Here is a 12,799-nt window from a genome sequence, read left to right as displayed (position 1 = left end):
GAGCTCCCGGCCTGCCTCGCGCGACGAGAGCCGGAAGTGAGTGAGCATTTCCGGCGGCCATTCCTGCGGCGCTGACACCTCCGTTGTACGGCTGTCCCAGGGTCTTCCTGCCGTCATGAAGGACGTTCCTGGCTTTTTACAGCAGAGCCAGAGCTCCGGGCCCGGCCAGGCCGCCGTGTGGCACCGTCTGGAGGAGCTCTACACGAAGAAGTGAGCGCCCCGGGCCCCAGCGATGGGAGAGCGAGGCAGAGAGGGGGCGGCGGGGGGAGGGGCGGGACCTTGATGGACCGAGGGTGCTCAGCCCCGCGTGCGGAGAGTGGGAGCAAGTTAGGCCGGAGAGGTGCGCTGAGGAGGGGGAGGGGTGACAGCCCACGGGGACTGAGGGGCAGAGCCATGGGTAGAGTTTGGGGGCCTAGGGTTCACTGCCTTCCTGACCGAGGGGCTGTGACTGAAGTTCCTGCACTCCCCTTCCCCTGATCTTACGAAAAGCGTTCAGGGCTTTAAAGGTTGTTCGCTCTTGATTCCAGACAAACAAGCAAACACCCTTTCAGAGGTAAGGCTGCCATGCATTTTGAACAGCAGATCCTGGTGTCTTGGCCTTGGTATGGTGTGGCTGTGTCTACGCCCTCTCTCAGCGGTCTGGAGCGGATAAACCAGAGCCGAATGCAGTTTTGTTTTTTCCCTCTTGATTCTGCAGCTGGTTACACCCTGGGTTTCAACCACATCTCCCCTCTCCCATGGTCCCTACTTTCCGTTACATTTCATATTGGGCTTTGTGCCCCTGAGATCTCCGAGTTTAGGCTTACTTAGGATGAATTTTTTTGACAAATTGTCTGTTGCCAAGCACCAGACTCTTTTCAAACGAATAGAATAAGTGGCTAGCATTGTTCCATAGGAAAGTACACCTGTAACAACTTCCCTGTTAACAACCCTAGCGTTAAGCATTGTGCCTCTTACATAGAAAATGAATATATATTTGGGTGATGTTCAGCAGCCTTCTGCTATTAGCGTTTTATTTGCATTCTTAAAAATTAGACTTCGGCTTCGAATGTACCGTCACTTTTCTAGAGGATTTATTCATTTGCCTGTTTAATCCTTCATTCATCCCATTTACAGTGGAGGAAACAAGCTCACTTTAAGCTCCTTCCCCGAGATACTCAGCTGTTAAGTAGAAGAGCCAGGATTTCAACTTGGATATGTGTGATTCCAAATTCTTGTTTTCAGTCAAACCTCACAGTAATTCTTGAGGTAGTTAAAAAGATGATCTCCAGGGTGACATACCGTTGAATAGCAGAGCGAGGAAAAGAGCTCCGGTGTATTAGCACCTGGTTTAGCTTTCTTCCTGTTACACAGTAGAGACTGGCTACTATTTGTTATTTGATAGGACTATCAAGGCTGGAGGTGTCTGTGACTGGATATTAGTTCATAGGTCTTAAGGGCCTTATGTTTTTCAGGTTGTGGCATCAACTGACACTCCAGGTGCTTGATTTTGTGCAGGACCCATGCTTTGCCCAAGGAGATGGCCTCATAAAGGTAAATGATTTGCCATGCTAGGTCAGATTATATAAATATAAAGGACTTTTAAAAACAATAGGTGGGCTTTTATTAATGCATTATACCTACTCAGTCGTCAGTATGTCAGGGACTGTTCTAAGGGTTTTGTATATTTACTCATTTACTCTTTACAACAACATTGGGATATAAGCACTACTGTTACCCTATTCATTTGATGTAGAAGTTAACACCAAGAGATTGAGTAACTTGCCGGAGATCACAGCCAACAGGTGGTAGAAGAGTCGTCAAATACAGTCTGGCTTCTTCTAAAATCCCTGCCTAGGGGCGCCTGGGTGGCGCAGTCTTTAAGCGTCTGCCTTCGGCTCAGGGCGTGATCCCAGCGTTCTGGGATCGAGCCCCACGTCAGGCTCCTCTGCTAGGAGCCTGCTTCTTCCTCTCCCACTCCCCCTGCTTGTGTTCCCTCTCTCACTGGCTGTCTCTGTCAAATAAAGAAATAAAAAAAAAAATCTTTAAAAAAAAATAATAAAATCCCTGCCTAAAATGCTGTCTTATAGCATAGGATGCCCTGTATCTTACTGTTTGTAGACTTTTTTTTTTTCAGTACTGTACTTTTGGAAACGTACTCAGAAATTCAAAGTGCAAACTCATTGGAGGGTGGGGTAGGAGATAATGGAAGAGAACCATAGAGACCTTGTAGACAAGTGTCATCAGTCCGCGTCCTTCCCTCCCACTGATCTGCTTGCTTGCCAAAATGCCTTGTCTTGGGTGGTGTGAAAGATGGAGCCTCTGTGCTTCACTTGGCGGTGGGGAGGTTTGCAGGGGAAAATCCTCTGTAGTAGGGCCCTTTAGAATTTTGTCAACAGGTGGGGGGGAAAACCATTCTCTGCCCCAGCCTTCCCCACACTCCCTGACAGACCCCCACCAATTTGTTCACTGGTAGCTTACTCTTTACAGTCTTTCTTGGCGTCTTACTCTTTGATGCCTTTCTCTCAGATTCTGAATGAATCAGAGATTTAAACCTGCATTGGAACCAAAAACTAGTTTTTGATAGCTTGAGTTATTTGCCCTGGATACATTACTTTATATGTGCTCACAGTGAAGCTAACCCTTATTATCCCACCACCTGGGATCCTAAGATTTTCTTGTGTTTTATACCCACCAGTTTGACATTTCACTCCTTCCAAGGAACTTCTATTCATCTGTAAACCTAAAGATTTTACTGGGCATTCTGTCTTCTGGATTATGTGGGAAAATGATAAATTAGAGCTGTCTTAATATTGTTCCCTAAGGTTCTATATCATAGCAATGAATAATTCATGATTATTAATCTCTATCCTTTACTTTCTTGTCTTTAAATCACTTTCTATACAGAGCAAAATATTCCCTCAACCCCCTGCAACATAACACTTACTCAGGTCAGCAGACTGGTGTTTACTGTGTCAGTGGGCAAGCAAACCTTTAAAAATTGTTGGGACTCAGCCCGCACAACTTTCAGACACGTAGTGTTCATGAACCTGCAGTGACCAGTAGTAATTTTGAGTTTCTTTTTTCTTTGGATGGGTTTTTGCAAAATTATAACGGGTGTCAGAAAAGTTGAGAATACCCTCTTAATGAAGAAGATATCTTTGAAATAGTCCTTTGTAATGAAAAAGCCATTTTATTTAGAGAGCTCTTTGCTGGGTGCCAGATTTATCTTTCTTAAAGATTATATATATGTATTTGACAGAGAGAGAGAGTGAGAGAGAGTGCGCGCACAAGCAGGGGGAGCAGCAGGCAGAGGCAGAGGGAGATGCAGGATTCAGTCCTAGGACCCAGGGATCATGACCTGAGCCGAAGGCAGACGCTTAACCTACTGAGCCACTCAGGTGCCCCATGCTGGGTGCCAGATTTAAATAACTAACTGGCTGCTGTAGGGACATTTCTACCCACCCACCCCCAGTTTTACTGAGAAAACATTGACGTATAATACTGTATTAGTGTACGGTGTGGAGTATAGGTATATGTGCAAAATGGTGACAATAAGTCTAGTTAACATCCATCTCACAGTTATGCTTTTTTTCTTCTTGTGATGACAACTTTTATGATCTACTCTCTCAGTAACTTTCAAATATACAGCACAGTATTGTTAACTGTAGACACCGTGCTGTACATTTTATCTCCAGGACTTGATTATGACCGGACATACTGTCTTCAGCCATTTCTTGCACCCCCACCCCCTGCCTCTGGCAACCACCAATCTGTTCTCTGTATCTATGAGTTCAGTTTTTTTAGGTTTCACGTAGAATTGAGTCATACAGTATTTGTCTTTCTTTGTCTAACTTACTTCACTAAGCAAAATGCCCTCCAGTTTCATCCATGTTGTCACAAATGGCAGGATTTCCTTCTTTTTATGGCTGAATACTACCCCACACTCTGTGTGCATATACACCACATTTTCTTTCACAGGGACTTTCTATCTTCACATCCCAGAGGAATTGAAGACTCTCCTTATCCAAGTTGACCCCATCTGGAGGCTCCCTCTTCCCACTTTGCCCAGTTACCCAGCGATAAGTTCAGAGGTCATTGTCAGCTCCCCTTCCCTGTGACCAGCGAATCTCTCGGACCCTTTGTCCACCCTCACTGCTGTGGCTCCCTCGCTCTCCTGTCTTGACCGGTAGCCTCAGCTGGTCTCTGTCCCTCCTTCTGTTCCCTCCCTGTCCTCCCTGCCCCCGCTCATGCTCCTAAAGGAGAAGTGTGACCGTGTGTTCCCACTGGCTGCGGCTAGCCTTCAGGACAAGGACAAGCCCCAGTGCCTCCCACTGTCTGTGTCCTTCAGAAGTGCTCCTAAAACAGTGCAGTGTTTCTTCAGTGCTTTTGCGCATGTTTGCTCCTGTCTGGAATGTTCTCCCAATTCCATACCTCCTCTCCCATTCCAAGCGTGTCCAGCTCTCTAACTCCTCTTCCTTCCTTAAAACTCAGTTATCACCACTTCTGGAACAACCTTCTTCGGAACCTCACCTTTTGGCTGATCCACCCACATGGGATTTTTTCCTGGCTTGTAAACTCATAGTGTTGTCATTTATTTTTTTACAAGTCTGCTCTACTAGGCCAGGAATCCTTGAAAGCCCAACTTTTATTTTACACATTCTGTGTCTGTAGTACCTAGCAAAGAGTCTGAGTCAGTACCCAGGTGTTTGCTGAATGGCTAATAAATTTGGTAATAGAGGCTGCAACCCTCTAAAATCTGAAGGTTAGTGAATCTTTCAAACTGATAGTCTGTTTTACCTAAAATACTTTGGAGAAAGAATATAGGAATTGTTCTCTAGGAGATTCTTACAGGTCAGGGATCTAATTCCCAAGAAAAAAATCATAGCTTTCTTCAGTAATCCGTTGGTGATTAATAAACTCAAATATGGGTGTCCTGTCAGTCCACCAACATGTCTGCAGTGCCTGCTACGTGGTGGGCATGGCGGGCATGTCTGATTTTGCAGAATGAAAGACATTCTGTAATTACTGTGCGTGTTTTGGTTCCACAGCTTTATGAAAACTTCATCAGTGAATTTGAACACAGGTAAAACACCTTTATCGGTTTTTTACTTTGAACATGGAAACATTGATGCTTAGTGACACTCAGAGGCTGCTGGTTTTTATTTCAGGGTGAACCCTTTGTCCCTGGTAGAAATCATTCTTCATGTAGTCAGACAGATGACTGGTGAGTCTCGTTTTGTGTCGTAAAGGAGAAGATCCAAATGGTGATTAAAATGATCTGAAATATAAGTTAATTGAACTTTTACGTTTTGATAGAAAATGCCAGATTTTACGTCACGTTTTTGTTATATTTTATGATCTAACCCTAGAGATTACCCTAAGTGTTGTGGTTGGTAGGAACCAGTCTCTACAGATGCCCCTTTGGTGGTTCTTCTGACATTGTTCTTCTGCCTTTTCTAGACCCTACTGTGGCTCTTACTTTTCTGGAAAAGACTCGTGAAAAGGTAAATGTGAAGTCTGAGCCAAATCTTTAGAATATGTGTGACTTACAGTTTTGTGTCTGTGCCCGCTGTACACACCTTGTAGAGACCGGCGTGTCTCTAGTCGTGTCGGTGAAGCCAGCGTGCAGATGTTTTGTTTGTCTCCTGCCCACACTTCTCAGGTCCCCTTGTCTCTGATGTCTGTAGGTGAAAAGTAGCGATGAGGCAGTGATCCTGTGTAAAACTGCGATTGGAGCTCTAAAATTAAACATCGGGGACCTACAGGTCACAAAGGTAAGGTTGCTGTAATACAGGTTTGTCTTTGGTTTACAAAGTTGGTGAGAGTTATGGGGGGAAAACCCTATTTCTCCATTTTACCTTTTAAAGTGATTTTAAATTATAGAAAAGTTGCAAACGTAGCACAGGGAACTCTTATACATCCTCTCGCGCGCTCCCACTGCCGACATTTCTTTGCCCCATCAGTCTGTGTGCACGCGTGCAGTTTTGTATTTTGTTTTTCAAAACCGTGAAGAGTCAGTTGCTGCTATGAGGCATATTACCCTTTAACATAAGGGGACTGCCCTGGGCAAGCACAGCACATCTGTCAGCAGGAGGGTTCCAGACAGCCTCCGACTGTCCACATGGGTCCTCACTGACCAGGGTCAGCCCACTCACCACGACAGGTCACAGGCTGCTCCTTTGCCCCCTCTGCCTTCTAATCCTTGTAGAAGTTTTCTCTCTGTTTGTTATTTCCGTTTTAGTGTAATTTGGGGGATGGATGTGGTTATGGGTGGCAGTAAGACCAACTTATGTGGCCAGTCCACCTTGTTAAAGTAGAGACTACCTGTGTTGAGTTTGGATTTGGGTTTGGGTTTTTTGGTAACCATAATATTTAAGAAAATATTGGGGTAAGTGTTGATGTTCTCCTTGCCCTAAAATAACCTTTCTTATGTTTTGTTGCTTCCCAGTCCTGTCCTGCATACATACTTACTGCGTTTTGCTCTGAATATTTAAGACATGTCAAAAGCCAGAGAATACTATAAAGAATTCTGTCGTGGGTGTCCGCGTACCCCACCCAGCTTAGGAATGAAGCAGCACTGCACGGTTGGAGCTGCTGGGCCCTCAGAGCACGTTCCTGCACCAGCAGCGCTCCCGTGCGCGTGTGTGGTGTTCCTCGTGCTTGTGTGGCTCCTGACACTCGCTAGATAGGGCGTGTAAGTCTGAGTGATACGTAGTATTGTTTCGAGTGGCTGGCTCGGTGTGAGGTGTGAGAGTCATCGTGCTGATACCTGTGACCCATTCATTCTTCCCATTATTTGGTATTCTGCTGTTATGACTGTTTCACAGCCTGTGCATCAGTGTCCTGTTGAAGGGATTCCGGGGTTTTCCTGTTACGAACAGTACTGTTAGTTTTCAGCATTTCTATGCCTGGTTCCTCACCAGCGCGTGTGCCTGCAGGTGAGGCTACAGGCATACGGTGTGTGTTTTACGCCTTTACCAGATGTGGTCAGACCTTTCTCCACGATGGCTCACACTCCCCTAGCACTTCCAAAGCTCCGAGTCTTCAGCACTTGATACTTTCAGACTATTTAATTCTTGCCAATCCGGTGGAGATGAAATGCCATCTCATTGGGGATGTATTGACCACTCCATTCGTGTCTCCACTTCCGTAAATTGCCTGTTGATATCTTTTCTTTTGCCCACTGTTTTGTGTTACCGTCCTCCTGTTGATATGTAAGAGTTCTGTATATAGTGTTGGTCACACTCCCTTGCGGGTTACCTGTGCGGTAAGTACCTTTGTCCAGTCTGTAGCTTATTTTTGTTCTCTTTTCTGTGTGTCTTGGATGAGCTGAAATTTTCCATTTTCACATAGTCCTGTCTGTCAGCCTTCATGTCATGTATTTCCTTAAAGGTGCTTTAAGCTAAAAAGAAGGGCAACCTTGCTTTCTGCGTTTAGGAAACAATTGAAGATGTGGAAGAGATGCTCAGCAGCCTCCCTGGTGTGACGTCGGTTCACAGTCGCTTCTACGACCTCTCCAGTAAATACTACCAAACGGTCGGGAACCACGCGGCCTACTACAAAGATGCCCTGCGGTTTCTGGGCTGCGTCGACATCAAGGATCTGCCAGGTAACATGGAGCCATTAAAGTCCACGTCGAAGGAGCACGCTTTTGAGGCATGGTAGCAGGTCTCAGAAGCTACTCTGGTGTATCCCTCCCTTGTTGAAGAGAGCACAGGTGGTAGAGGGTAGAAAGAGCCATGCAGCCGTCAGTTTCTCCCCGGGGCTGCCTTCAGAATTCAGCTCAGGTGAAAACAAGACTGCGCCCTGTAGCCCCTCGCTGGTCCTTTTCCAGTCTTCCCTGTTCTCTGAATCAGAGACCTTTGTGAGAAGCCCAGCAGTGTCAGCGTCTGGGCCCCTGCAGCAAGAAGGGCACGGTGAAACCCGGTACCTGAGATCTTGTGCCGGAAACTGAACAAGATCCAGGGGAACACCTCATAGAAATCTTTCAAGGATCTGAGGAATGGAAAGAAAAGTGAACAATACGTTTTGGGGAAAGTGCAAGGAGTGTGTTTAGAAAAGAAATGTGAGCCCATTTTAGGTGTTTCTCACAGTACACTGTTGAAGCTGTGGAGACCAGCAACCCCTAAAATTGGGTGCAGTTTTAATTCTTGCATCTCGAGAGAAACATTGGAAAAAGCAAGTAGCACGGTCAGGAGAGGGGAATTGTATGGGAACAAGGAGTTAGGCTCACTCTATTCTGAAAAGAGGCTAGATGAGGTGACTTTAAGAGAAATAAGAGGTAATTCTTCCCGGAAGTAGATTAGCTGAAAATATAAATAGAGTCACGTATTTGGGTAGGAATAAGTAAACGAATGAATGTCTTTCCCACAAAACCTGCACACGTGGTTCCAGGTATAATTTGAGTTAATCTAGTACTTTAAGCGATGACTAATGGGGCGCCTGGGGGCCTCAGTCGGTTGAGCATCCGACTCTTGGTTTGGGCTCTGGTCATGATCTCAGGGTCCTGGGATTGAGCCCTTTGTCGGGCTCTGCGCCGGGCATGGAGCCTGCCTGAGATTCTCTCTCTCCCTCCGCCCCTCCCCACCTTCCCTCTCTAAAAAATAAAAATAAAAGATAAAAAAATTTTTAAAAAACCAACGTGTTAAGGCTTTGTGATATGACCATTACAGGGAATGGTTTCTTTACTTTTTATGAGATTTTTAAAGCCAAACAGGACTGGTTCTCGTAACTGGGTGTCACTGGAGGTGTGTTGTTGCCGCAGTGTCTGAGCAGCAGGAGAGAGCTTTCACGCTGGGACTAGCAGGACTGCTTGGCGAGGGAGTTTTTAACTTTGGAGAACTCGTAAGTGGACCCTGGGCACAGATTTCTTAACAACGGGGAGACTGATTTTGTGGTCAGCTAACCATCTCCTCCTCGTAGCTCATGCACCCCGTGCTGGAATCACTGAGGAGCACCGACCGGCAGTGGCTGATTGACACCCTTTACGCCTTTAACAGTGGCAACGTGGAGAGATTCCAGACGCTGAAGACCGCCTGGGGCCAGCAGGTCAGTCATGGGAAGGACGGCTGAGTGCTCCTGCAGTGCCCCTGGCTCGCCTTCGTCCTGCGTCTGTTCATTGATTTAACACACGTTTGCTGTGCACCTTCCCTCTACACAGCAGGCTCTGGGGAGACAGGAGATGAAGACAGGCCAGTCTTGCTCTCAGAGCAGGTAGTTAAGTGGCTAGTTACGGCAGTAATTCAGTTACTATGGTAGTGCTCAGTGCTAATAACAGAATATGACAGGGGAGTGTCATCTGGGTGACGGGGGCGTCACCAAGGACCCAAAAGAAGTAATGCTCTGTATCTGATCTTAGTTGTGAGTAGAATTTAGCCAAGTGCAGAATATGAGAAGAGTGTATTCAACAGAGGAAAAGGAAGCTTTTAGCATGTTGCTGACCTGAAGTAGGGTCGGTGAGACCAAAGTGAGTGAGTGATGAGAGCCGGGGAGAGCCTCGAGTGCGGGAAGGCGGGACAGTCTGTGCAGGGAGGGAGCGGTCAGTGTAGAGGGAAAGGGGTCAGCAGGGGAGAGGGCACTAGGCAAGGAGAGGAGCCTCTGGGAGGTATGGATCAGGGAGAAGAGGTATTAACAAGGACCTGAACTTTCATAGTAAGTTTATTTTTTAAATGAGATTATTGGAAGCAGATATTACTAAAATTGTTCGTAGCGATAGGGATGATTGTTTTTGTACTTTTCTGAAATTTCAGTTTTCTCAAAGTTCAAAATAAACTTGTGGAATTCACAGATAGTGGAGCCGAGTAGATGTAAACGGGCTGTGAAGAGGCAGAAAACCAGCCCAGCCAACCGTGACTACAGTCCGTGTGTCGATCTTTGAAAGAAACAGGTGTGCCACTTGGAAAGAAAGATGGCTGGCTGTAGAAACATAAGAACTTCAGAAGTGCGTTGCCAGCAGTGAGAGCCCATTTGGGGGAGTGGGCACTTTCTGAAGAGTTTGACCTGTCCCGTACCTGTGGCAGAAGTATCCCTGGAGGGCTGCCTGTGTTGGGGTATGAGTTCCTAAATGTTTGCATCAGGGAACCCATTCTCCTTTTTTTGTCTCTGCTCAGCAGTAACCTGTGGGCTTCCTGCAAGGAGACTGTGCGGTTCTCGTGACAGTGCTGGTTTTCATGACAACTTAATAACTTGCTCTTTCAGTCCAGAAAACTCCCTGGAACTTAAGGAGTGTGTTCCTCGGAGGCCCCACTTACACGGAGCTGACCGAGCAGGCAGTGCACTTGGACCTGCTCAGGCACAGGACGGGTCCTTCCTTGCCTTTCTTTGTGCCAAGAGTCTCCTTGAAATGCCTGCACCTGGGTCCTGCCCCCTGGTGTCTGTGGCATTAGGGTAAATCTTACACTGTAAATGCTGTCTTACGTGGGGCACGGCTTTTCAGGGAGACGCCAGGTAACGGTGTCCTGAGAGAAGCGAGCCTCCACGACCCTGCTGTGCAAGGTGTTTGGACATGCCAAGTTTCTTTTCGTTCGATCTGTTGAAGAAGGAATTTCAAAGCCCAGGTTAGGTAACTGAGGTCTTTCTACCTTCCAGCCTGATTTAGCAGCCAACGAACCCCAGCTTCTGAGGAAAATTCAGTTGTTGTGCCTCATGGAGGTAAGCAAGCACCCAGGAACCTGCAGGTGAGCCCATGGGGTCCTGCACACTGTCCAAGGCTCTCATGGTGATATTTTGGCCACACCCCCTCTCCACCACCTTCCTTTTTCTTCTGCCACCGTTTGCTTTTTGAAGTTTGTATTTGAGTCTCATCTAAGATAACGCAAAGACCCAGGCTAGCGGAGGTGTTCCCTGGCCATCTGAGCTCAAGTAGCTGCCACCTCATTGTACGCACCATTCTCCGTGCTCATCTCTTTCCCTCCTAGAACTTAAGCTTCTTGAGGAAATGGACCTTCCATTCCTGGGCCGCCATGCTGCCCCAGCTCAAGTGTGGCCCTGGCACATGGTGGCCTCAAGCACTGCTCGGGGCATGAGTGCTGACCGACGCCGACAACTGCCGTGGACCTTATTTCACCTTAGTATCTGAGCATGGAAGACTTGTTCCTAATAAGATACATGGTTACTGTTCAGGAAAAGTTTAGTATGTGGGATAGTAGTAAAATCTGTGTTTTCAGAGCAAGTATTGACAAAACATCCGTATCAGTCAGTTCTCTGACAGTTTTTATTTGGAAAAATAGTTAACCAAAAAATTTTTTTCAGATGACTTTCACACGACCTGCCAATCACAGACAACTCACTTTTGAAGAAATTGCCAAAAGTGCTAAAATCACTGTGAACGAGGTACGTTGTTGGACTCAGGATGGTCCAGTGGTAAAGCTGCCGCCCAGAGGGTTTGGAGCTCCTGTGAGCTCTGTTCCCCAGACTCCAAACCGCAGAAGACACGGTGTCTCGCTCCCCCCCACTTAGGGCCTCGGGGTGACTCACAGCAGCCCCTCTGCACAGGTGGAGTTGCTGGTGATGAAGGCGCTCTCGGTGGGTCTGGTGAAAGGCAGCATTGACGAGGTGGACAAGCGGGTCCACATGACCTGGGTGCAGCCCCGAGTGCTGGATCTGCAGCAGGTAGCACTTGGTTCGCCTCCGCAGGTGGTTCGGATGGTATCTGCTGTCTTAGTTTCACTTGGATGGAAGCCATTTAGGAAGAAAGCGGTATTGACGAGAGGTTTCAGAGAATATATTACTGCTGTGGGGACTAAGGGTTTTTAAAGAACCTAATTTAATACAAGCCTGGGGTTTGAACCCTGCATTTAAAAGCTTATCGTAATTACAGTGCTGGTTGTGCTGATGAAGCCTTTTAATCTTAAAATTGGTACTCGGATCAAATATGTTCCTAGTTCTGTGGTTTGAGCTCCGATCCATCTTGTCCATATTTACTGGAAATTTAATCCTGTGGATTTCCTCTATTCTTGCCTGTTTTCTTTCACGCAAGTTTTTTAAATGTCCTTGCGATAAGAATTGACTGGGATAATCACCTCTCACACAGCCCACTCCCCCAGCTCTAGTGTCCTTTCTATTAGCGCTAACCCTAAAGAATTAGCTGGTGAGGTGCGCCTTGGATTCCCAAGTGTCCTGACACCCGTGTGGTCCTGGTTTGCCTCAGATCAAGGGGATGAAGGACCGCCTGGAGTTCTGGTGCGCTGACGTGAGGAGCATGGAGATGTTGGTGGAGCACCAGGCCCACGATATCCTCACCTAGTGCCCCCGCCTCACCGTCTGTGGCAGCTGAGAAGATCTGCATGTAGTTGGGGGTGGGGGGCGGGATTCTGTTTGTTCTTCCTGCTGTGAAAACAGGACTGTCACTGATGGGGGGCCCGGCCGCAGAGAGAAGCCTCCTTCATGGGTGTCTCCCATAGCCCACAGTCGGGGGGTCACGGGTCTCCGGTGACGAGGCGGGCAAGAGTGTGCACGTGCCCCAAGGAATGAGAAGGAGTAGCCCTGAAGTGTGTGGACGCTTGTCTCCACATCCACCTGTGGACATCTCTGGTGGCGTATGAGAATGTTCCTATAATAAACGCCTTTGTTTTGTCCTTTTTGTGGTTCTGTTTCCTTAGTCTTAACTTCCAGGTGCAGCCTGGGCCTAAGAGATTAGAAAGCAGGAGATGGGAGATGGGGCTTGGTGGGGGTTTGGCCTCAGCCCTCCTCTCCTACCCTGGGAAAAGGGCAGCTCGGCACGTGCAGGGCACTGGGGCCAAGAAAGCAAGTCCTGTCTCTTGTGGCTCAGACGTACTGTCCGCTGCCATCTGACAGGCGTCCAACCCACCACCACCCA

At 47.3% G+C, this 12,799-nt stretch overlaps 1 protein-coding gene across 4 annotated transcripts; it reads left to right on the top strand.

The window, feature by feature from the left end:
- The first annotated feature begins 35 nt into the window (after window positions 1-35).
- PSMD13 (proteasome 26S subunit, non-ATPase 13) lies at window positions 36-12,557 on the top strand. Of its 4 annotated transcripts, none has more exons than XM_045770841.2 (13): window positions 37-210; window positions 1,455-1,533; window positions 5,031-5,065; window positions 5,151-5,206; window positions 5,443-5,486; window positions 5,670-5,756; window positions 7,420-7,591; window positions 8,747-8,826; window positions 8,905-9,030; window positions 10,570-10,632; window positions 11,233-11,313; window positions 11,440-11,592; window positions 12,131-12,557. In XM_045770841.2, the coding sequence occupies exons 1-13, from the start codon at window positions 116-118 to the stop codon at window positions 12,224-12,226; spliced, it is 1,167 nt and encodes a 388-aa protein (XP_045626797.1). In that variant the 5' UTR covers window positions 37-115; the 3' UTR covers window positions 12,227-12,557. The 4 variants fall into 4 exon arrangements, with proteins under 4 accessions (XP_087711330.1, XP_045626797.1, XP_087711331.1 ...); XM_045770842.2 differs by having other exon boundaries at window positions 38-210; window positions 11,476-11,592; XM_087855204.1 differs by having other exon boundaries at window positions 36-210; window positions 11,440-12,557.
- Window positions 12,558-12,799: the final 242 nt, after the last annotated feature.

This window comes from Ursus americanus, chromosome 24 (assembly GCF_024610735.1).
Source record: "Ursus americanus isolate L20-20 chromosome 24, mUrsAme1.1.p, whole genome shotgun sequence".
Classification (NCBI taxonomy): Eukaryota; Metazoa; Chordata; class Mammalia; order Carnivora; family Ursidae; genus Ursus; species Ursus americanus.
This window is presented reverse-complemented; position numbering and strand designations above follow the sequence as displayed.

Coding starts and splice junctions, on each gene's coding strand:
- PSMD13 (XM_087855204.1), top strand. CDS start 116: ATGAAGGACGTTCCTGGCTTTTTACAGCAGAGCCAGAGCTCCGGGCCC. Junction 1,534..5,030: donor AAGGAGATGGCCTCATAAAG/GTAAATGATTTG, acceptor TTGGTTCCACAG/CTTTATGAAAACTTCATCAG. Junction 5,487..5,669: donor TGGAAAAGACTCGTGAAAAG/GTAAATGTGAAG, acceptor TGATGTCTGTAG/GTGAAAAGTAGCGATGAGGC.